Raw genomic sequence first — 23,727 nt, forward strand, 5'->3', positions numbered from 1 at the left:
GAGAAAAAAGGAGAGATAGGGAGTATGTTTGAGGAAAGGAACCTGGATGTTTTGGCTCTCAGTGAAACAAAGCTTAAGGGTAAAGGGGAAGACTGGTTTGGGAATGTCTTGGGAGTAAAGTCAGGGGTTAGTGAGAGGACAAGAGCAAGGGAAGGAGTAGCACTACTCCTGAATCAGGAGTTTTGGGTGTATGTGATAGAGTGTAAGAAAGTAAATTCTAGATTGATATGGGTAAAAGTGAAAGTTGATGGAGAGAGATGGGTGATTATTGGTGCATATGCACCTGGGCATGAGAAGAAAGATCATGAGAGGCAAGTGTTTTGGGAGCAGCTGAATGAGTGTGTTAGTGGTTTTGATGCACAAGAGCGGGTTATAGTAATGGGTGATTTGAATGCAAAGGTGAGTAATGTGGCAGTTGAGGGAATAATTGGTATACATAGAGTATTCAGTGTTGTAAATGGAAATGGTGAAGAGCTTGTAGATTTATGTGCTGAAAAAGGACTGGTGATTGGGAATACCTGGTTTAAAAAGCGAGATATACATAAGTATATGTATGTACTTTTTTAAAGGGGAAGTAAATGTTTATAGTTGTGTTACTGGAGTGATAGTTTTCATACATGGTGTTTTGACAAGAAAATAGTGACATTGGAGAAAAATGTAGCTTAGACATTGAAGCTTATTGATACAGTGGTTAAATTGATGAGAACTGCTATTGACGTTTGTGTAAATAAAATATACATTTCCTTTTTCCATAGCCAGAGGTTGAACCATTATGTGACATTCATTTTTTCATTCATTTCAAGCTAGAAGTTTCAGTTTTCTAAATTGTTTCTTACATATTTCATATGTATATATATGTATGTGTGTGTGTGTATATGTGTGTATGTATGTGTATGTGTGTGTATGTGTATATGTATATATATATGTATATTATCCCTGGGGATAGGGGTGAAAGAATACTTCCCACGTATTCCTCGCGTGTCGTAGAAAGCGACTAGAGGGGACGGGAGCGGGGGGCCAGAAATCCTCCCCTCCTTGTATTAACTTTCTAAAATGGGAAACAGAAGAAGGAGTCACGCGGGGAGTGCTCATCCTCCTCGAAGGCTCAGAGTGGGGTGCCTAAATGTGTGTGGATGTAACCAAGATGTGAAAAAAGGAGAGATAGGTAGTATGTTTGAGGAAAGGAACCTGGATGTTTTGGCTCTGAGTGAAACGAAGCTCAAGGGTAAAGGGGAAGAGTGGTTTGGGAATGTCTGGGGAGTAAAGTCAGGGGTTAGTGAGAGGACAAGAGCAAGGGAAGGAGTAGCAATACTCCTGAAACAGGAGTTGTGGGAGTATGTGATAGAGTGTAAGAAAGTAAATTCTCGATTAATATGGGTAAAACTGAAAGTTGATGGAGCGAGGTGGGTGATTATTGGTGCATATGCACCTGGGCATGAGAAGAAAGATCATGAGAGGCAAGTGTTTTGGGAGCAGCTGAATGAGTGTGTTAGTGGTTTTGATGCACGAGACCGGGTTATAGTAATGGGTGATTTGAATGCAAAGGTGAGTAATATGGCAGTTGAGGGAATAATTGGTATACATGGGGTGTTCAGTGTTGTAAATGGAAATGGTGAAGAGCTTGTAGATTTATGTGCTGAAAAAGGACTGATGATTGGGAATACCTGGTTTAAAAAGCGAGATATACATAAGTATACTTATGTAAGTAGGAGAGATGGCCAGAGAGCGTTATTGGATTACGTGTTAATTGACAGGCGTGCGAAAGAGAGACTTTTGGATGTTAATGTGCTGAGAGGTGCAACTGGAGGGATGTCTGATCATTATCTTGTGGAGGCTAAGGTGAAGATTTGTATGGGTTTTCAGAAAAGAGGAGTGAATGTTTGGGTGAAGAGGGTGGTGAGAGTAAGTGAGCTTGGGAAAGGGGACTTGTGTGAGAAAGTACCAGGAGAGACTGAGTACAGAATGGAAAAAGGTGAGAACAATGGAAGTAAGGGGAGTGGGGGAGGAATGGGATGTATTTAGGGAATCAGTGATGTATTGCGCAAAAGATGCTTGTGGCATGAGAAGAGTGGGAGGTGGGTTGATTAGAAAGGGTAGTGAGTGGTGGGATGAAGAAGAAGAGTATTAGTGAAAGAGAAAAGAGAGGCATTTGGACGATTTTTGCAGGGAAAAAATGCAATTGAGTGGGAGATGTATAAAAGAAAGAGAAAGGATGTCAAGAGAAAGGTGCAAGAGGTGAAAAAAAGGGCAAATGAGAGTTGGGGTGAGAGAGTATCATTAAATTTTAGGGAGAATAAAAAGATGTTCTGGAAGGAGGTAAATAAAGTGCGTAAGACAAGGGAGCAAATGGGAACTTCAGTGAAGGGCGCAAATGGGGAGGTGATAACAAGTAGTGGTGATGTGAGAAGGAGATGGAGTGAGTATTTTGAAGGTTTGTTGAATGTGTTTGATGATAGAGTGGCAGATATAGGGTGTTTTGGTCGAGGTGGTGTGCAAAGTGAAAGGGTTAGGGAAAATGATTTGGTAAACATCGAAGAGGTAGTGAAAGCGTTGCGGAAGATGAAAGCCGGCAAGGCAGCAGGTTTGGATGGTATTGCAGTGGAATTTATTAAAAAAGGGGGTGACTGTATTGTTGACTCGTTGGTAAGGTTATTTAATGTATGTATGACTCATGGTGAGGTTCCTGAGGATTGGCGGAATGCGTGCATAGTGCCATTGTACAAAGGCAAAGGGGATAAGAGTGAGTGCTCAAATTACAGAGGTATAAGTTTGTTGAGTATTCCTGGTAAATTATATGGGAGGGTATTGATTGAGAGGGTGAAGGCATGTACAGAGCATCAGATTGGGGAAGAGCAGTTTGGTTTCAGAAGTGGTAGAGGATGTGTGGATCAGGTGTTTGCTTTGAAGAATGTATGTGAGAAATACTTAGAAAAGCAAATGGATTTGTATGTAGCATTTACGGATCTGGAGAAGGCATATGATAGAGTTGATAGAGATGCTCTGTGGAAGGTATTAAGAATATATGGTGTGGGAGGAAAGTTGTTAGAAGCAGTGAAAAGTTTTTATCGAGGATGTAAGGCATGTGTACGTGTAGGAAGAGAGGAAAGTGATTGGTTCTCAGTGAATGTAGGTTTGCGGCAGGGGTGTGTGATGTCTCCATGGTTGTTTAATTTGTTTATGGATGGGGTTGTTAGGGAGGTAAATGCAAGAGTTTTGGAAAGAGGGGCAAGTATGAAGTCTGTTGGGGATGAGAGAGCTTGGGAAGTGAGTCAGTTGTTGTTCGCTGATGATACAGCGCTGGTGGCTGATTCATGTGAGAAACTGCAGAAGCTGGTGACTGAGTTTGGTAAAGTGTGTGGAAGAAGAAAGTTAAGAGTAAATGTGAATAAGAGCAAGGTTATTAGGTACAGTAGGGTTGAGGGTCAATTCAATTGGGAGGTGAGTTTGAATGGAGAAAAACTGGAGGAAGTGAAGTGTTTTAGATATCTGAGAGTGGATCTGGCAGCGGATGGATCCATGGAAGCGGAAGTGGATCATAGGGTGGGGGAGGGGGCGAAAATTCTGGGGGCCTTGAAGAATGTGTGGAAGTCGAGAACATTATCTCGGAAAGCAAAAATGGGTATGTTTGAAGGAATAGTGGTTCCAACAATGTTGTATGGTTGCGAGGCGTGGGCTATGGATAGAGTTGTGCGCAGGAGGATGGATGTGCTGGAAATGAGATGTTTGAGGACAATATGTCGTGTGAGGTGGTTTGATCGAGTGAGTAACGTAAGGGTAAGAGAGATGTGTGGAAATAAAAAGAGCGTGGTTGAGAGAGCAGAAGAGGGTGTTTTGAAGTGGTTTGGGCACATGGAGAGAATGAGTGAGGAAAGATTGACCAAGAGGATATATGTGTCGGAGGTGGAGGGAACGAGGAGAAGAGGGAGACCAAATTGGAGGTGGAAAGATGGAGTGAAAAAGATTTTGTGTGATCGGGGCCTGAACATGCAGGAGGGTGAAAGGAGGGCAAGGAATAGAGTGAATTGGATTGATGTGGTATACCGGGGTTGACGTGTTGTCAGTGGATTGAATCAAGGCATGTGAAGCGTCTGGGGTAAACCATGGAAAGCTGTGTAGGTATGTATATTTGCGTGTGTGGACGTATGTATATACATATGTATGGGGGGGGGGTTGGGCCATTTTTTTCGTCTGTTTCCTTGCGCTACCTCGCAAACGCGGGAGACAGCGACAAAGTATAATAAAAAAAATAGAAATGTATGTAAGTAGGAGAGATGGCCAGAGAGCGTTATAGGATTACGTGTTGATTAATAGATGCACGAAAGAGAGACTTTTGGATGTTAATGTTCTGAGAAGTGCAACTGGAGGGATGTCTGATCATTATCTTGTGGAGGTGAAGGTGAAGATTTGTGGGGGTTTTCAGAAAAGAAGAGAGAATGTTGGGGTGAAGAGAGTGGTGAGAGTAAGTGAGCTTGGGAAGGAGACTTGTGTGAGGAAGTACCAGGAGAGACTGAGTACAGAATGGAAAAAGGTGAGAACAAAGGAGGTAAGGGGAGTGGGGGAGGAATGGGATATATTTAGGGAAACAGTGATGGTTTGCGCAAAAGATGCTTGTGGCATGAGAAGAGTGGGAGGTGGGTTGATTAGAAAAGGTAGTGAGTGGTGGGATGAGGAAGCAAGATTATTAGTGAAAGAGAAGAGAGAGGCATTTGGGCAATTTTTGCAGGGAAAAAATGCAAATGAGTGGGAGAGTTATAAAAGAAAGAGGCAGGAGGTCAAGAGAAAGGTGCAAGAGGTGAAAAAGAGGGTAAATGAGAGTTGGGGTGAGAGAGTATCATTAAATTTTAGGGAGAATAAAAAGATGTTTTGGAAGGAGGTAAATAAAGTGCGTAAGACAAGGGAGCAAATGGGAACTTCAGTGAAGATGGCTAATGGGGAGGTGATAACAAGTAGTGGTGATGTGAAAAGGAGATGGAGTGAGTATTTTGAAGGTTTGTTGAATGTGTTTGATGATAGAGTGGCAGATATAGGGTGTTTTGGTTGAGGTGGTGTGCAAAGTGAGAGGGTTAGGGAAAATGATTTGGTAAATAGAGAAGAGGTAGTAAAAGCTTTACGGAAGATGAAAGCCGGCAAGGCAGCAGGTTTAGATGTTATTGCAGTGGAATTTATGAAGAAAGTGGGTGACTGTATTGTTGACTGGTTGGTAAGGTTATTTAATGTATGTATGATTCATGGTGAGGTACCTGAGGATTGGTGGAATGCTTGCATAGTGCCATTGTACAAAGGCAAAGGGATAAGAGTGATGCTCAAATTACAGAGTATAAGTTTGTTGATATTCTGGTAAATTATATGTAGGGTATTGATTGAGAGGTGAGGCATGTACAAGCATCAGATGGGAAGAGCAGTGTGTTTCAGAATGTAGAGATGTGTGTCGGGTGTTTGCTTTGTGTAAAATTAGTATGTGAGAAATACTAGAAAACGAAATGATATTTGTAGCATTGTAGAGTGGATCGAGAAGGCATTGTACGAGTAGAGAGAGATGCTCTGTGGGAAGGTAGCTCAGAATTGTATGGGGGGCTTGTCAGAGAGTGAAAAGTTTTAAGAGAAGTAAGCTTTGTGTGAAGAAGGAAGTGAGTCAGTGTTGTGCTTTCAGGCGGGGTGATTATGTCTCATGGTGATGTTAATGATGAGAGTTAGGAAGTGAATAAGCAAGTTATGGAATAGTTGAGGCAATATTGAGTCTTTGATTGGAGAAGAATTGGAGTGAGTGTTTTAGATATCTGTGATGGATCAGGGATGGTGAGCGATGATTATGTGAGAAAACTGAAGAAGTGTGGAAGTTGGAACATTTTGGAAAAAGAAAGTATTGAAGGAATAGTGGTCCAGAGCAAGTTATTAGGTTCGAGGTGTGGGTGTAAGCAATTGGGAGGTAATTTGATGAGGGTTGAGGACAATTGTGGTAGTGAAGTGTTTCGTAGATATTATGGAAAGAGAGTGTGGAAATAAAAGCTGTGAGATGAGAGAAGGGTGGTGAAATGGTTTGGGCTGAGAAATCCAGTGGGAGCTTGACCAGAATGTGTGGAACAGGTGAGGAACGATGAAGTGTGGAAAACCAAAATGGTAGTGAAAATGGGTAAACAAGTTTTAGGTGCATGGTGGGCTGATCAAGTGCAGGAGGGTGAATGTGCATGGAAATGAGATGTAATTTGAGAATTGGTGTATCGCGTGGTGACATGAGTAATGGAATATAGGGTGAGAGTTGGGGAAAATCCATGGAAAGATGTGTGGGCCTGGATTGGAAAGCAGAGAGGGTGTTTTGATATTAATACAGCAAGACTTATGTGACAAGGCTTGTTCTTTCCTACGTACTCGCACCATGGGGGGGATGTTTCATGTGTGAGTGTAGGAAATAAAGCAACAATATTTACTGGTTAATGTATATTTTGTGTATATAGTGACTGGAGTATATTATATTTGTGTGTGGTTATATTAAGTTATGGTGGTGCATTCTTGTGTTCATGTTACCAACCACGAACAAACAAAAAATAAATATAAATAATATATATATATTTATATATATATATATAATATATTTATTTAATGAATGGGGATGATGAAGTGGATGGGGGGGAAATCTGAGCCTGAAAATTTGAGTCGACATACTCGAAAGCAAATTGGATATTTGTCAATAGTGGTTTCAATGGTTGTGGTTGCGAGGCTTGGGCTATGGAATTGTGCGAGGAGGGATGGATGTGCTGGAAATGAGATGTTTGAGGACAATGTGGTGTGAGGTGGTTTGTCGAGTAAGTAACGTAAGGGTAAGAGAGATGTGTGGAAATAAAAAAGCGTGGTTGAGAGCAGAAGAGGGTGTTTTGAAATGGTTTGGGCACATGGAGAGAATGAGTGAGGAAAGATTGACCAAGAGGATATATGTGTCGGAGGTGGAGGGAACGAGAAGTGGGAGACCAAATTGGAGGTGGAAAGATGGAGTGAAAAAGATTTTGAGTGATCGGTGCCTGAACATGCAGGAGGGTGAAAGGCGTGCAAGGAATAGAGTGAATTGGATTGATGTGTTATACCGGGGTCGACATGCATTCAATGGATATAGTCAGGGCATGTGAAGCGTCTGGGGTAAACCATGGAAAGTTGTGTGGGGCCTGGATGTGGAAAGGGAGCTGTGGTTTCGGTGTATTATTACATGACAGCTAGAGACTTAGTGTGAACGAATGGGGCCTTTGTTGTCTTTTCCTAGCGCTACCTCGCACACATGAGGGGGAGGGGGATGTTATTCCATGTGTGGCGAGGTGGTGATGGGAATAAATAAAGGCAGACAGTATGAATTATGTACATGTGTGTATATGTATATGTTTGTGTGTGTATATATATGTGTACATTGAGATGTATAGGTATGTATATTTGCTTGTGTGGACGTGTATGTATATACATGTGTATGGGGGTGGGTTGGGCCATTTCATTTGTCTGTTTCATTGCGTTACCTCGCAAACGCGGGAGACAGCAACAAAGCAAAATAAATGAAATATAAATATATATATATATATATATATATATATATATATATATATATATATATATATATATATATATATGGGAGTGGATCTGGCAGCGGATGGAACCATGGAAGCGGAAGTGGATCATAGGGTGGCAGAGGGGGCGAAAATTCTGGGAGCCTTGAAGAATGTGTGGAAGTCGAGAACATTATCTCGGAAAGCAAAATTGGGTATATTTGAAGGAATAGTGGTTCCAACAATGTTGTATGGTTGCGAGGCTTGGGCTATGGATAGAGTTGTGCGCAGGAGGATGGATGTGCTGGAAATGAGATGTTTGAGGACAATGTGTGGTGTGAGGTGGTTTGATCGAGTAAGTAACGTAAGGGTAAGAGAGATGTGTGGAAATAAAAAGAGCGTGGTTGAGAGAGCAGAAGAGGGTGTTTTGAAATGGTTTGGGCACATGGAGAGAATGAGTGAGGAAAGATTGACCAAGAGGATATATGTGTCGGAGGTGGAGGGAACGAGGAGAAGAGGGAGACCAAATTGGAGGTGGAAAGATGGAGTGAAAAAGATTTTGTGTGATCGGGGCCTGAACATGCAGGAGGGTGAAAGGAGGGCAAGGAATAGAGTGAATTGGATCGATGTGGTATACTGGGGTTGACGTGCTGTCAGTGGATTGAATCGGGGCATGTGAAGCGTTTGGGTAAACCATGGAAAGCTGTGTAGGTATGTATATTTGCATGTGTGGACGTATGTATATACATGTGTATGGGGGCTGGGTTGGGCCATTTCTTTCGTCTGTTTCCTTGCGCTACCTCGCAAACGCGGGAGACAGCGACAAAGCAAAAAAGAAAAAAAAAAAGAAAAAAAATGTATATATATATATATATATATATATATATATATATATATATATCCCTGGGGATAGGGGAGAAAGAATACTTCCCACTTATTCCCCGTGTGTCGTAGAAGGCGACTAAAAGGGGAGGGAGTGGGGGGCTGGAAATCCTCCCGTCTCGTTTTTTTTTAATTTTCCAAAAGAAGGAACAGAGAAGGGGGCCAGGTGAGGATATTTCCTCAAAGGCCCAGTCCTCTGTTCTTAACGCTACCTCGCTGATGCGGGAAATGGTGAATAGTATGAAAGAAAAGAAAAAAAGATATATATATACATATATTAGTGTATATATATATTTATTATTTATTTATTTATTTTGCTTTGTCGCTGTCTCCCGCATTTGCGAGGTAGCGCAAGGAAACAGAAGAAAGAAATGGCCCAACCCACCCCCATACACATGTATATACACACATGTCCACACACGCAAACATACACACCCATACATCTCAATGTACACATTTATATACACACACAGACACATACATATATACCCATGCACACAATTCACACTGCCTGCATTTATTCATTCCCATCGCCACATCGCCACACATGGAATACCATCCCCCTCCCACCTCATATGTGCGAGGTAGCGCTAGGAAAAGATAACAAAGGCCCCATTCGTTCACACTCAGTCTCCAGCTGTCATGCAATAATGCCCGAAACCACAGCTCCCTTTCCACATCCAGGCCCCACACAACTTTCCATGGTTTACCCCAGACGCTTCACATACCCTGATTCAATCCACTGACAGCACGTCAACCCCGGTATACCACATCGATCCAATTCACTCTATTCCTTGCCTGCCTTTCACCCTCCTGCATGTTCAGGCACCGATCACTCAAAATCTTTTTCACTCCATCTTTCCACCTCCAATTTGGTCTCCCACTTCTCCTCGTTCCCTCCACCTCTGACACATATATCCTCTTGGTCAATCTTTCCTCACACACTCTCTCCATGTGCCCAAACCATTTCAAAACACCCTCTTCTGCTCTCTCAACCACGCTCTTTTTATTTCCACACATCTCTCTTACCCTTACATTACTTACTCGATCAAACCACCTCACATCACACATTGTCCTCAAACATCTCATTTCCAGCACATCCACCCTCCTGCGCACAACTCTATCCATAGCCCACGCCTCGCAACCATACAACATTGTTGGAACCACTATTCCTTCAAACATACCCATTTTTGCTTTCCGAGATAATGTTCTCTACTTCCACACATTCTTCAATGCTCCCAGGAATTTCACCCCCTCCCCCACCCTATGATTCACTTCCACTTCCATGGTTCCTTCCGCTGCCAGATCCACTCCCAGGTATCTAAAACACTTCACTTCCTCCAGTTTTTCTCCATTCAAACTTACCTCCCAATTGACTTGACCCTCAACCCTACTGTACCTAATAACCTTGATCTTACTCACATTTACTCTTAACTTTCTTCTTTCACACACTTTACCAAACTCAGTCACCAGCTTCTGCAGTTTCTCACATGAATCAGCCACCAGCGCTGTATCATCAGCGAACAACAACTGACTCACTTCCCAAGTCTCTCATCCACAACAGACTTCATACTTGCCCCTCTTTTCAAAACTCTTGCTTTCACCTCCCTAACAACCACATCCATAAACAAATTAAAAGACCATGGAGACATCACACACCCCTGCCGCAAACCTACATTCACTGAGAACCAACCACTTTCCTCTCTTCCTACACGTACACATGCCTTACATCCTCGATAAAAACTTTTCATTGCTTCTAACAACTTGCCTCCCACACCATATATTCTTAATACCTTCCACAGAGCATCTCTATCAACTCTATCATATGCCTTCTCCAGATCCATAAATGCTACGTACAAATCCATTTGCTTTTCTAAGTATTTCTCACATACATTCTTCAAAGCAAACACCTTATCCACACATCCTCTACCACTTCTGAACCACACTGCTCTTCCCCAATCTGATGCTCTGTACATTCCTTCACCCTCTCAATCAATACCCTTCCATATAATTTACCAGGAATACTCAACAAACTTATACCTCTATAATTTGAACACTCACTCGTATCCCCTTTGCCTTTGTACAATGGCACTATGCACGCATTCCGCCAATCCTCAGGCACCTCACCATGAGTCATACATACATTGAATAACCTTACCAACCAGTTAACAATACAGTCACCCCCTTTTTTAATAAATTCCACTGCAATACCATCCAAACCTGCTGCCTTGCCGGCTTTCATCTTCCGCAAAGCTTTTACTACCTCTTCTCTGTTTACCAAATCATTTTCCCTAACCCTCTCACTTTGCACACCACCTCGACCAAGACACCCTATATCTGCCACTCTATCATCAAACACATTCAACAAACCTTCAAAATACTCACTCCATCTTCTCACATCACCACTACTTGTTTTCACCTCCCCATTAGTGCCCTTCACTGAAGTTCCCATTTGCTCCCTTGTCTTACGCACTTTATTTACCTCCTTTCAGAACATCCGCCAATCCTCAGGCACCTCATCATGAGTCATACATACATTGAATAACCTTACCAACCAGTTAACAATACAGTCACCCCCTTTTTTAATAAATTCCACTGCAATACCATCCAAACCTGCTGCCTTGCCGGCTTTCCTCTTCCGCAAAGCTTTTAGTACCTCTTCTCTGTTTGCCAAATCATTTTCCCTAACCCTCTCACTTTGCACACCACCTCGACCAAGACACCCTATATCTGCCACTCTATCATCAAACACATTCAACAAACCTTCAAAATACTCACTCCATCTCCTTCTCACATCACCACTACTTGTTATCACCTCCCCATTAGTGCCCTTCACTGAAGTTCCCATTTGCTCCCTTGTCGTACGCACTTTATTTACCTCCTTTCAGAACATCTTTTTATTCTCCCTAAAATTTAATGATACTCTCTCACCTCAACTCTCATTTGCCCTCTTTTTCACCTCTTGCACCTTTCTCTTGACCTCCTGTCTCTTTCTTTTATACATCTCCCACTCAATTGCATTTTTTCCCTGCAAAAATCGTCCAAATGCCTCTCTCTTCTCTTTCACTAATAATCTTACTTCTTCATCCCACCACTCACTACCCTTTCTAATCAACCCACCTCCCACGCTTCTCATGCCACAAGCATCTTTTGCGCAATCCATCACTGATTCCCTAAATACATCCCATTCCTCCCCCACTCCCCTTACTTCATTGTTCTCACCTTTTTCCATTCTGTACTCATATTCCTATGAGTCCACGGGGAAAATGAAACACTGTAAGTTCCCAAGTGCTTTTTCGTGTAATAATCACATCATCAGGGGAGACACAAGAGAGAAATATATGTCAGTTGATATACATCGAAGAGACAAAGCTAGGATGCCATTTGGTAAACGTGATTGTCCAAAACATACAACGAGCGTTCATAAACTTATCATTTTACAAATTTCATCAACAATAAAGTTATTTAATTTGTATAGACCATCACTGATATTAAGATTATAATTATTTGTGTATTTGATAATAAAAGATTCAATGATATTTCTCTTGGTAATAGAGTTACATATAATAACTGAGATGGCATTACTCCAGTCAATACAATGATCATAGTTTTTAACGTGATTAAACAAGGCATTTGATTCTTGTCCCTTTCTTATACTATATATATGTTGCTTAAGTCTAACAGAAAGATCCTTACCAGTCTGACCAACATAAGATTTATCACATTTTCCACAAGGCACTTTATAGATGCATCCAAGAGAATTTTCTGGTGAATTCCTGATTAAGATATTCTTTATAGTATTATTGTTGCTAAAGGCAACATTTACATCAAAGGATTTAAGCAACATGGGAAGCAAAGTGAAATTACTATTAAAAGGGAGAACTAAAAGATTCTTGGTGTCAATGGGAGGGTTGGGCTCAACTCTATAAAATATATATTTGCAGGAAATGAGAATCAAGTAAGAAAAAAATCTCTTTAACTTGTCAACATTATATGTCCACACTTGCTTCATGAACATCATTTAAGTAATACACATCATCATAACATTATTTTCTCTTCATTTTTATAGAAGAAACAGTTTTATGTAACACAAAAATATATTTGTTGTTAAGTACTAAAGCTTTTCAAACAACACAGAAATATTTTGCCTTAAGCAATTTTCATAGCTTATTGCAAAGTAATTACAATACTTCCTTCTGTGATACTGTTCGTCTTACTAGGCATGAGGATCATAAGGGGATATGCACCAGCCAACCTATCAAAATAATGATGTTATCTGTAGCCATTCATATTTAAGGTAAATAAGACAGAAGGGCAACACCCCATAAACTGAAGCCAATCAGAGAAACCAAAAATTTCAACATATTCTGCAAAATTTAATTGGTATGCCTTGAACACACACACACACACACACACACACACACACCTCTTTTGGCTGAGGGTTGGAAGGCCCTGACCTAGAGTTTCCTTAGAAAATATATCTTGTATGGCATGGTCATTCGACATACCTCAACAAATGAAGTTTCAATAAAAACTAGTACTGGGAATTTTGCTTTAAGGCAAAACTAACAGTGAGTTAATAAGATGATACCTTTTTCAGTGGATCTTACTTATGGACTAACAGTGGGACAAGTAACTCATGATTCTCGTATTGATTGGCTGGAGCTGAATGAAACTGGTTCTCAACTGCTGTTCAGAGACAAGCGACAGAGACTTATGCTGATAAACATTGCAACCCTCCAGAAGACAACAATCCTTAATTACTCAACATTTGTGCAGGTTGGCATTTCTGATACTGTTAGATAATACAGTGTTTTGTTAAAATGTTCATTCATGAAGCCATGATGTTCTGTAGTATTATTTGATATTCTGTCAGTTTTACAGTTTTGAGTATATTACTCAACTGTTGTTGAGTGAAATATGTACAGTGTCCATGCATAAACTTTTTTTTGTATCTATACTTGAACCTTTATAAGATATTTTTCATTGTCTTTAAAGTAAAGGATATTAACCCTTTAACCAGACCTCAGATAGATCTACATTACTTAGTAAAAGGGATGAATTTCAAATAATCTCTGGTTGTTGCATGAGATGTTTAAGGCCTCCTTATGTAACAGTTAGACATGAATTCTTCAGTAGCCCTTCAGCCATTACATAGGAAGATGTCATGGTAGACTGCTAAGAGTAGTTGACATCAAGTGGTATTTGCTCTGTAGCAATGAGCATTCTAATGATCTAGATGATAATGTATTTGATGATATTAAAAAAAGTGCATCGAAACACTTCATAAATGATGTGATAACAGTTGTGATATAAAAACACCTTGCTAAGTAGTGCTTAGAGTTATCTCGGCAGTATGTTTCCAGTAAAAGTTTGTATTTCTCCAGAGGAAAGTTGAGGCCAATATTATCTGTATCTCTGTTGTTTTCTTATTCCTATATCATCTCTCAATTCATAAGAGAGAGATTATGTTACCTCTACAAGAAAACACATTTTTTTTTTCAGAAGCACCAGGAAATTTCTGTTCTTGCTCAAGGGTTTAAACAAACACAATCATTTTGTTCCTCAGTTATTACTGTTCCGTGGCTCTCAGTACTGTTCAGTTAACTGTAATAGTATCTTTCATACATACCATCTTCTTTGTTTTCTTTTTGGCACCATTTCCAGTTGATGCTCTTTGTACCCTGCATCACCCATTTAAGTATTACTAGTCATTTCCATCATTTCTATGAAATGTGTCTGTTCTTTCTTTTGCACATTTACCATTGCCTGTATGAATAAGGTAGCATACAGAGCAGATGACTAAGCCTTAGAAGGGAGGGGAAAAAGACCCTCATTTGGCTCTTTTCTTTGTTACATCCTTTGGAAAGTAATACAGGTGGGGAGGATACTCATCCCCGTGCTCCTGCACTTGTGAATTAGTTTCAAAAGACAATATTTGATTAACTTGGCAAACATACATTTGATTACCCATACTTATGAACCACTAACCTATTTAGATATTTAGTACCTTTTTTTTCATTGTTGCCTGATTTATGATTGATAACTGTATGTACTTTAGAATACAACATTACCACATTATAGCAGTCAGGTATAAGTATTTAGTCTAATTGTATATAAGTTATCATGAATTCTTAAATTTTTTTGACTCGCAAATAATTCATCTCGTGAACAGGATCCAGTAACATAACCCATTCATAAGTCAGGGGCCCCCTGTATGATATATACATATATGTATCAGGGAAGAACAGTTTGGTTTTAGTAGAAGAGGATGTGTGGATCAGGTGTTTGCTCTAAAATATGTGTGAGAAATGTTTAGAGAAACAGAAGAAATTGTATGTTGCATTTATGGATTTGGAGAAAGCTTATGATAGAGTTGATAGAGATGCCTTGTGGAAGGAATTAAGAATATATGGTATAGGTGGAAAGCTGCTAGAAGAAAGGAGAAGCTTTTATCAAGGGTGTAAGGCATGTGCATAAGTAGGGAGAGAGGAGAATGAGTGGTTCCAAGTAAAAGTTGGTCTTCAGCAGGGATGTGTGTTGTCACCATGGTGGTTTAATTTGTTCATGGTTGGGCTGAGAAACTTCATAAGTTGGTGACTGAGTATGAGAGTGTGTGAAAGGAGGAGGTTTAGTTTAAAAGTAAATAAAAGCAAGGTTATTAGGTTTAATAGGGTAGAGGGACAGGTAAGTTGGGGTGTAAGGGAAAATGGAGACAGTTTGGAGGAAGTGAAGTGTTTTAGATACCTGGAATGGACGTTGCAGCAAATGGAACCATGGAAACAGAAAAGTCATAGGGTGGGGGGGGGCGAAGATTCTCAAAGCATTGAAGAATATGTGGAAAGAGGTTGATATCAGGGAGGGTAAAAATGGGTATGATTGAAGGTAAAGTAGTTCCAAGATTGTTGTGCAGATGTGAGGCATGGGCTATAGCTATAGTTAGTATATGTGGAGGAGGATGGATGTTTGGGATATGAAATGTTTGAGGACATTGCAGCAAATGGAACCATGGAAACAGAAAAGTCATAGGGTGGGTGGGAGCAGAGATTCTCAGAGCATTGAAGAATATGTGGAAAGAGGTTGATATTAGGGAAGGTTAAGATGGGTATGATTGAAGGTAAAGTAGTTCCAAGATTGTTGTGTAGATGTGAGGCATGGGCTATAGCTATAGTTAGTATATGTGGAGGAGGATGGATGTTTGGGATATGAAATGTTTGAGGACATTATGTGGTGTTAGATGGTTTGATTTTGAGTTAGTAATAAAAGGGTAAGAGAGAGTTGTAATAAAAAGTGTTATTGAGAGAGCTGAAGAGGGTGTGCAGGAGTGGTTTGGACAAATAAATAGAGAATGAGTGAGGAGAGGCTGAAAAAGAGGATGCATGTATCAGAAAAGAAGGGGACAAGGTGAAGAGGATGCCTAATTGGAGATGGAAAGATGGAGTGAAAAAGGGTTTGAGTGATCAGGGCCTGTAAGTGTAGGAAGGTGAAAAGCATGCATAGGGTAGAGTGAATTGGAACAATTTGGTATACAGGGATCAACATGCTGTCAGTAAGCTAAACCAGAGCATGTGAAGCTGCCAGGGTAAACCATAGAAAGGTCTGTGGAGCCTGGTTGTGGACAAGGGGCTTTAATATCATTGCATTTCATATGATAGCTAGAGAATGGGAGTGAATGTGGCCTTTCTTCATCTGTTCCTAGCAAAGGTTCTTAGAGCATTGAAGAACATATGGAAAGGGAGTTCATTATCTGTAAGGGCAAAATTGGGTACATTCAATGATATAGTGGTCCCAGAGATGTATGGATGAAAGGCATGGGCTTACATCACCATGCACACCTTTCATCCACCTGTGTGGTCAGGCCCTAATCACTCAAAATCATTTTTCACAACATCCTTCCATCTCCAATTTGGTCTCCACCTACTGCTTGTCCCTTTCACTCTGACACTTATACACTCTTTGTCTACTTCTTTTCACTCATTCTCTTGATATGTCCAAACCATTACAGCACACCCTCTTCAGCTCTCTCAATAACACACTTTTTATTATCATACCTCTTTCTTATCCATTTACTACTTTCTTGATAACCACCTCACACTTCATATTGTCCTCGAACATTTCATTTTCAACACATTTACCCTCCTTCGCAAATCCTTATCTTGAGCCCATGCCTTGCCTCTACACGACATCGTTGGGGCTACTATATCTTGAAACAAACTCATTTTTGCTCTCCCACAGTCTTCAATGCTCTTCAGTGCTCCCAGAACCTTTGCCCCCTCACCATGGTTCCATTTGCTGCTATTACCACTCTCAGTTATCTAAAGCACCACTTTCTCCAAATTTTCTCTTTTGAAACTCACGCCTCAACTAATTCTATTCATGTTTACTTGTAACTCTTTCCTTTAACACTCTCCCAAGCTTAGTCACCAACTTCTGTAGTTTCTCACCTGAATGAGCCAACAGTGCTGTGTCATAAGCAAATAACAACTGAGTCAGTTCCCAGGTCCCTTCATCCCATTCAGACTGCATACTCGCAACTTTCTCCAAGACTCTTGCATATACTTCCCTTACCACCCCATACATATACAAATTAATTAGCCATAGTGCTATCACACACCCTTGCCATAGACCAACCCTCTTTTGGAACTACTTACTCTCCTCTCTTTCCTATTCATACACATGCCTTACACCCTTGGTAGAAACTTCTCACTGCTTCAAGTAGCTTTCATCCCATGCCATATATTTTTAAAACTTTCCACAAGGCATATCTATCAATCCCATCATATGCTTTCTCCAGATCCATAAATGCCACTCTCAAATCCTTCTTTTTCTCTAAATATTTCTCACACATTTATTACAACAAAAACCTGATCCACACATCCTTTACCATTTCTGAAACGTCACTTCTCATTCCCAATCTGATGCTCTGTACATGCTTTCACCATTTCAATCCCTAGTCTCTCATACAACTTACTTGGGACACTCAACAAACTTATAACTCTGTGGTTTGAACACTCAGTTTTGTCCTCCTTGCCTTTCTGCAGTGGCACTACTCAGGCATTCTGCTAGTCCTCAGGCAGCTCACCATGGTCCATACATACATTGAAAATCCTAACAAACCAATCAACACGTCAGTCACCCCCTTCAAAAATTCATCTGCATTACCATTCACTCTAACCACTGTGCCATATATATGTGTATATGTTTATATTTTCTTTTTTATACATTTGCCATTTCCTGCATTAGTGAGGTAGCATCAAGAACAGAGGACTGATCATTAGAGGAAACAAGGAAACAATCCTCACTTGGCCCTCCTGCTCTGTTCCTTATATTGTCTCTCTCTCTCTCTCTCTCTCTCTCTCTCTCTCTCTCTCTCTCTCTCTCTCTCTCTCTCTCTCTCTCTCTCTCTCTCTCTCTCTCTCTTCTCTCTCTCTCTCTCTCTCTCTCTCTCTCTCTCTCTCTCTCTCTCTCTCTCTCTCTCTCTATTTTTTTTTTTTTTTTTTTTTTTTATACTTTGTCGCTGTCTCCCGCGTTTGCGAGGTAGCGCAAGGAAACAGACGAAAGAAATGGCCCAACCCCCCCCCCAAACACATGTACATACACACGTCCACACACGCAAATATACATACCTACACAGCTTTCCATGGTTTACCCCGGACGCTTCACATGCCCTGGTTCAATCCACTGACAGCACGTCAACCCCTGTATACCACATCACTCCAATTCGCTCTATTTCTTGCCCTCCTTTCACCCTCCTGCATGTTCAGGCCCCGATCACACAAAATCCTTTTCACTCCATCTTTCCACCTCCAATTTGGTCTCCCTCTTCTCCTCGTTCCCTCCACCTCCGACACATATATCCTCTTGGTCAATCTTTCCTCACTCATTCTCTCCATGTGCCCAAACCATTTCAAAACACCCTCTTCTGCTCTCTCAACCACGCTCTTTTTATTTCCACACATCTCTCTTACCCTTACGTTACTTACTCGATCAAACCACCTCACACCACACATTGTCCTCAAGCATCTCATTTCCAGCACATCCAACCTCCTGCGCACAACTCTATCCATAGCCCACGCCTCGCAACCACACAACATTGTTGGAACCACTATTCCTTCAAACATACCCATTTTTGCTTTCCGGGATAATGTTCTCGACTTCCACACATTTTTCAAGGCTCCCAAAATTTTCGCCCCCTCCCCCACCCTATGATCCACTTCCGCTTCCATGGTTCCATCCGCTGCCAGATCCACTCCCAGATATCTAAAACACTTCACTTCCTCCAGTTTTTCTCCATTCAAACTCACCTCCCAATTGACTTGACCCTCAACCCTACTGTACCTAATAACCTTGCTCTTATTCACATTTACTCTTAACTTTCTTCTTCCACACACTTTACCAAACTCCGTCACCAGCTTCTGCAGTTTCTCACATGAATCCGCCACCAGCGCTGTATCATCAGCGAACAACAACTGACTCACTTCCCAAGCTCTCTCATCCCCAACAGACTTCATACTTGCCCCTCTTTCCAAAACTCTTGCATTTACCTCCCTAACAACCCCATCCATAAACAAATTAAACAACCATGGAGACATCACACACCCCTGCCGCAAACCTACATTCACTGAGAACCAATCACTTTCCTCTCTTCCTACACGTACACATGCCTTACATCCTCGATAAAAACTTTTCACTGCTTCTAACAACTTGCCTCCCACACCATATATTCTTAATACCTTCCACAGAGCATCTCTATCAACTCTATCATATGCCTTCTCCAGATCCATAAATGCTACATACAAATCCATTTGCTTTTCTAAGTATTTCTCACATACATTCTTCAAAGCAAACACCTGATCCACACATCCTCTACCACTTCTGAAACCACACTGCTCTTCCCCAATCTGATGCTCTGTACATGCCTTCACCCTCTCAATCAGTACCCTCCCATATAATTTACCAGGAATACTCAACAAACTTATACCTCTGTAATTTGAGCACTCACTCTTATCCCCTTTGCCTTTGTACAATGGCACTATGCACACATTCCGCCAATCCTCAGGCACCTCACCATGAGTCATACATACATTAAATAACCTTACCAACCAGTCAACAATACATATATATATATATATATATATATATATATATATATATATATATATATATATATATATAATATATACACACACACACACACAACACGCAGGGAATGCGTGGGAAGTATGCAGCTTTATGTGGATCTGGAGAAAGCATATGACAGAGTCAAGTGGAATGCTTTTTAGGATGTGTTAAGGATATATGGTATAGTGGAAAACTTTGTTTTCCACTATAGGATGGTGTAAAAGCCTTCTATAGAAGAGCAAATGCATGTGTAAGAGTGGATGGAAAGCTGAGTGAAAGTTTTGGGATACAAGTAGGTGTGAGGCAGGGCTGTGTGATATCACCATGGCTTTTTGACTTATATATTATATTATACTTATACTTTATATTATACTTTGTCGCTGTCTCCTGTGTTAGTGAGGTAGCGCAAGGAAACAGATGAAAGAATGGCCCAACCCACCCACATACACATGGAAATACATACACGTCCACACACAGCACATATACATACTTATGCATCTCAACGTATACATATATATACACACACAGACATATACATATATACACATGTACATGATTCATACTGTCTGCCCTTATTTATTCCCATCGCCACCCCGCTGTACATGAAATGACAACCCCCTCCCCCTGCATGTGCACGAGGTAGCACTAGGAAAAGACAACAAAGGCCACATTCATTCACACTCAGTCTCTAGCTGTCATGTATAATGCACTGAAACCACAGCTCCCTTTCCACATCCAGGCCCCACAGAACTTTCCATGGTTTACCCCAGACGCTTCACATGCCCTGGTTCAATCCATTGACAGCACATCAACCCTGATATACCACATCATTCCAATTCACTCTATTCCTTGCACGCCTTTCACCCTCCTGCATGTTCAGGCCCTGATCACTCATAATCTTTTTCACTCCATCTTTCCACCTCCAATTTGGTCTCCCGCTTCTTATTCCCCCCACCTCTGACACATATATCCTCTTGGTCAATCTTTCCTCACTCATTATCTCCATGTGACCAAGCCATTTCAAAACACCCTCTTCTGCTCTCTCAACCACACTTTTTATTACCACACATCTCTCTTACCCTTTCATTACTTACTCGATCAAACCACCTCACACCATATATTGTCCTCAGACATCTCATTTCCAGCACATCCACCCTCATCCACACAACTCTATCTATAGCACATGTCTCGCAACCATATAACATTGTTGGAACCACTATTCCTTCAAACTACCCATTTTTTGCTCCGAGATATCATTCTCGCCTTCCACACATTCTTCAACACTCCCAGAACCTTCGTCCCCTCCCCCATCCTGTGACTCACTTCCGCTTCCATGGTTCCATCCACTGCCAAATCCACTCCCAGATATCTAAAACACTTCACTTCCTCCAGTTTTTCTCCATTTAAACTTACCTACCAATTGACTTGTCCCTCAACCCTTCTGAATTTAATGTCCTTGCTCTTATTCACATTTACTCTCAGCTTTCTTCTTTCACACACTTTACCAAATTCAGTCACCAACTTCTGTAGTTTCTCATCCGAATCAGCCACCAGCGCTGTATCATCAGTGAACAAGAACTGACTCACTTCCCAAGCCCTCTCATTGACAACAGACTGCATACGTGCCCCTCTCTCCAAAACTCTTACATTCACCTCCCTAACAGCCCCATCCATAAACAAATTAAACAACCATGGAGACATTATGCATCCCTGCTGCAAACCGAAATTCACTGGGAACCAATCACTTTCCTCTCTTCTTATTTGTACACATGCTTTACATCCCTGATAAAAACTTTTCACTGCTTCAAGCATCTTACCTCCCACACCATATACTCTTAATACCTTCCACAAAGCATCTCTATCAACTCTATTATATGGAGTAATAAGAGAGATGCAAAGCTAGGGAAAAGGAGTGCAAAGATGGAGTGTTGTGTTGAGATATGGTGGCCAGTGGCAAGCCTGTTTGTGGATGATACTGTATTGTTTGCGGAGAGGGAAGAGGAGTTGTAGAAGATTTTAAGTGTTTTTAATGATGTGTGTAAGCAGAGGAGATTGAAGGTAAATGCAAAAAAAAATAAAGTAATGGTGTTTGAAAGGAAATGGAGTGAAAGTATAGATTTTGTAAATCTACATAGAGTGAAAGAAGAAAGTGGACTACATTGTGCTTTGGATATGGAGAGAAAAAGATTGGAAGAAGTGAGGGAATTTAGATATGTGGGAACTGTCTTTGGCAAGTGTGTTGATATGGAAGGAGAGAGAAGTACAGGGTAGAAGAGTCATTGGGTCCCTTAGTAGAATAATGAAGGGTAGAGGTGCAAGTATGGAAGTGATGAGAGGATTAAGGGACAGCATACTCCTCCCAACCCTGACCTATGCAGCTGAAACATGCACGTGGAATGAGGCTGTAGAAATGAGCTATTTGAGAAGAGCATGTGGTGTGACTAGGTGGAATGAAGAAAGAAATGAAAGGGTGTATGAGAGATTTGGTATGGCAAGGAATGCAAGATTGGGAGTTTACAAGGAGTGTATGATAGTACAATTAAAGGGGTTGGTGTGACATGGCAACTAGGTTGGAGGAATGCCGAAGGGAGAGAAACAGATGAAGAATGTGTGGAATGATGTATGTGATTGAGGCATGTAAAGACAGAGATAAGTGGAGACTGTTTTGCCATGGCCACCCCTTGATGGGAGTTCCCGGAGGGGATGGGCATCAGAGATAGGAAGATAGATATTCTTTTTCCCCTATACCCTACGTATTTCAGTTTCTAAAAGAGGGAACTGGAATCAAGCAGTGAGTGCTGATCCTCCTCGAAGGCTGAGATTGGGGTGTCGGAATGTGTGTGGATGTAACCAAGATGAGAAGAAAGGGGAGATAGGTAGTATGTTTGAGGAAAGAAACCTGTATGTTCTGGCAATGAGTGAAATGAAGCTCAAGGGTAAAGGGGAAACATCTTGGGAATAAAGTCAGGATTGGTGAGAGAAAAAGAGCTAAGGAAGGAGTAGGGCAACTCCTGAAGCATGAGTTGTGGGAGTGTATAAGAGTGTACTAAAGTAAATTCTAGATTGATGTAGATAAAACTGAAAGGGGATGACAAGAGCTGGGTGATTATTGGTGCTCATGCACCTGATCATGAGAGGTAAGTATTTTGGGAGCAGCTAAGTGAGTGTGTCAGCAGTTTTGATGCACAAGAGCAGGTCTTAGTGATGGGTGATTTAAGTGCAAAAGTGACTAATGTGGCATTTGAAGGTGTAATTGGTATGCATGGGGTATTCAGAGTTGTGATTAGAAATGGTGAAGAGCTTGTGGATTTGTGTGCTGAAAACAGACTGATGACTGGGAATACCTGGTTTAAAAAGAGAGATATACACAAGTATATATATATGATTGGAGGCGAAGGTGAAGATTTGTAGAGGTTTCCAAAAAAGAGGAGAGAATGTTGGGGAGAAGAGAGTGTTTAGAGTAAGTGACCTTGGGAAGGAGACTTTTATGAAGAAGTACCAGGAAAGATTGAGTGTAGAAGGGCAAAAGGTGAGAGCAAATGAAGTAAGGGGAGTGGGTAAGGAATGGGATGCATTTAGGGAACCAGTGATGGCATGTGCAAGAGATGCATGTGGCATGCAAAAGGTATAAAGTGGGCAGATTAGAAAGGGTAGTGAGTGGTTTGTTGAAGAAGTAAGATTGATAAAGACAAAAAAGAGAGGTGTTTAGATGGCACTTACAAAGGAGTGCAAATGACAGAGGGATGTATAAGAGAAAGTGGCAGGTCAGGAGGAAGGTGCAGTGGTTGGAAAAGAGGGCTACTGAGAGTTGGGGTGAGAGAGCATCATTAATAAACTCTAGGGAGAATGAAAAGATGTTTTTGAAGGATGTAAATAACAAATGGAAACATCAGTGAAGGGGGGAATAATAACAGGAACTGCTGTTCCTTCAGACATACCCATTTTTGCTCTCCAAGATAAGGTTCTCTCTTTCCACACATTCTTAATCACTCCCAGAACCTTCCCTCCCTTCTCCACCATTTTACTCACTTCCTCTTCCATGGTTCCATTTGCTACCAAGTCCACTCCCAGATATCTAAAACACTTCAATTCCTCCAATTTTTCTCCATTCAAACTTACATCCCAATGAACTTGTCTCTCAACCCTGCTGAGCCTAGTAACCATGCTTTTATACACAAATGCTCTCAGATTTTGTTTTTCACAC

General features: G+C 41.1%; 1 protein-coding gene across 1 annotated transcript in view; it reads left to right on the forward strand.

The window, feature by feature from the left end:
- Oseg2 (intraflagellar transport protein Oseg2) overlaps window positions 1-23,727 on the forward strand; it is a 560,852-nt gene that overhangs the window by 147,788 nt on the left and 389,337 nt on the right. The window contains exon 10 of the mRNA XM_071675913.1: window positions 13,003-13,181. Within this exon, the coding sequence (XP_071532014.1) occupies window positions 13,003-13,181 (179 nt within the window). The remainder of the gene's footprint in view (window positions 1-13,002; window positions 13,182-23,727) is intronic.

Source organism: Panulirus ornatus, chromosome 21 (assembly GCF_036320965.1).
Source record: "Panulirus ornatus isolate Po-2019 chromosome 21, ASM3632096v1, whole genome shotgun sequence".
NCBI lineage: Eukaryota > Metazoa > Arthropoda > Malacostraca > Decapoda > Palinuridae > Panulirus > Panulirus ornatus.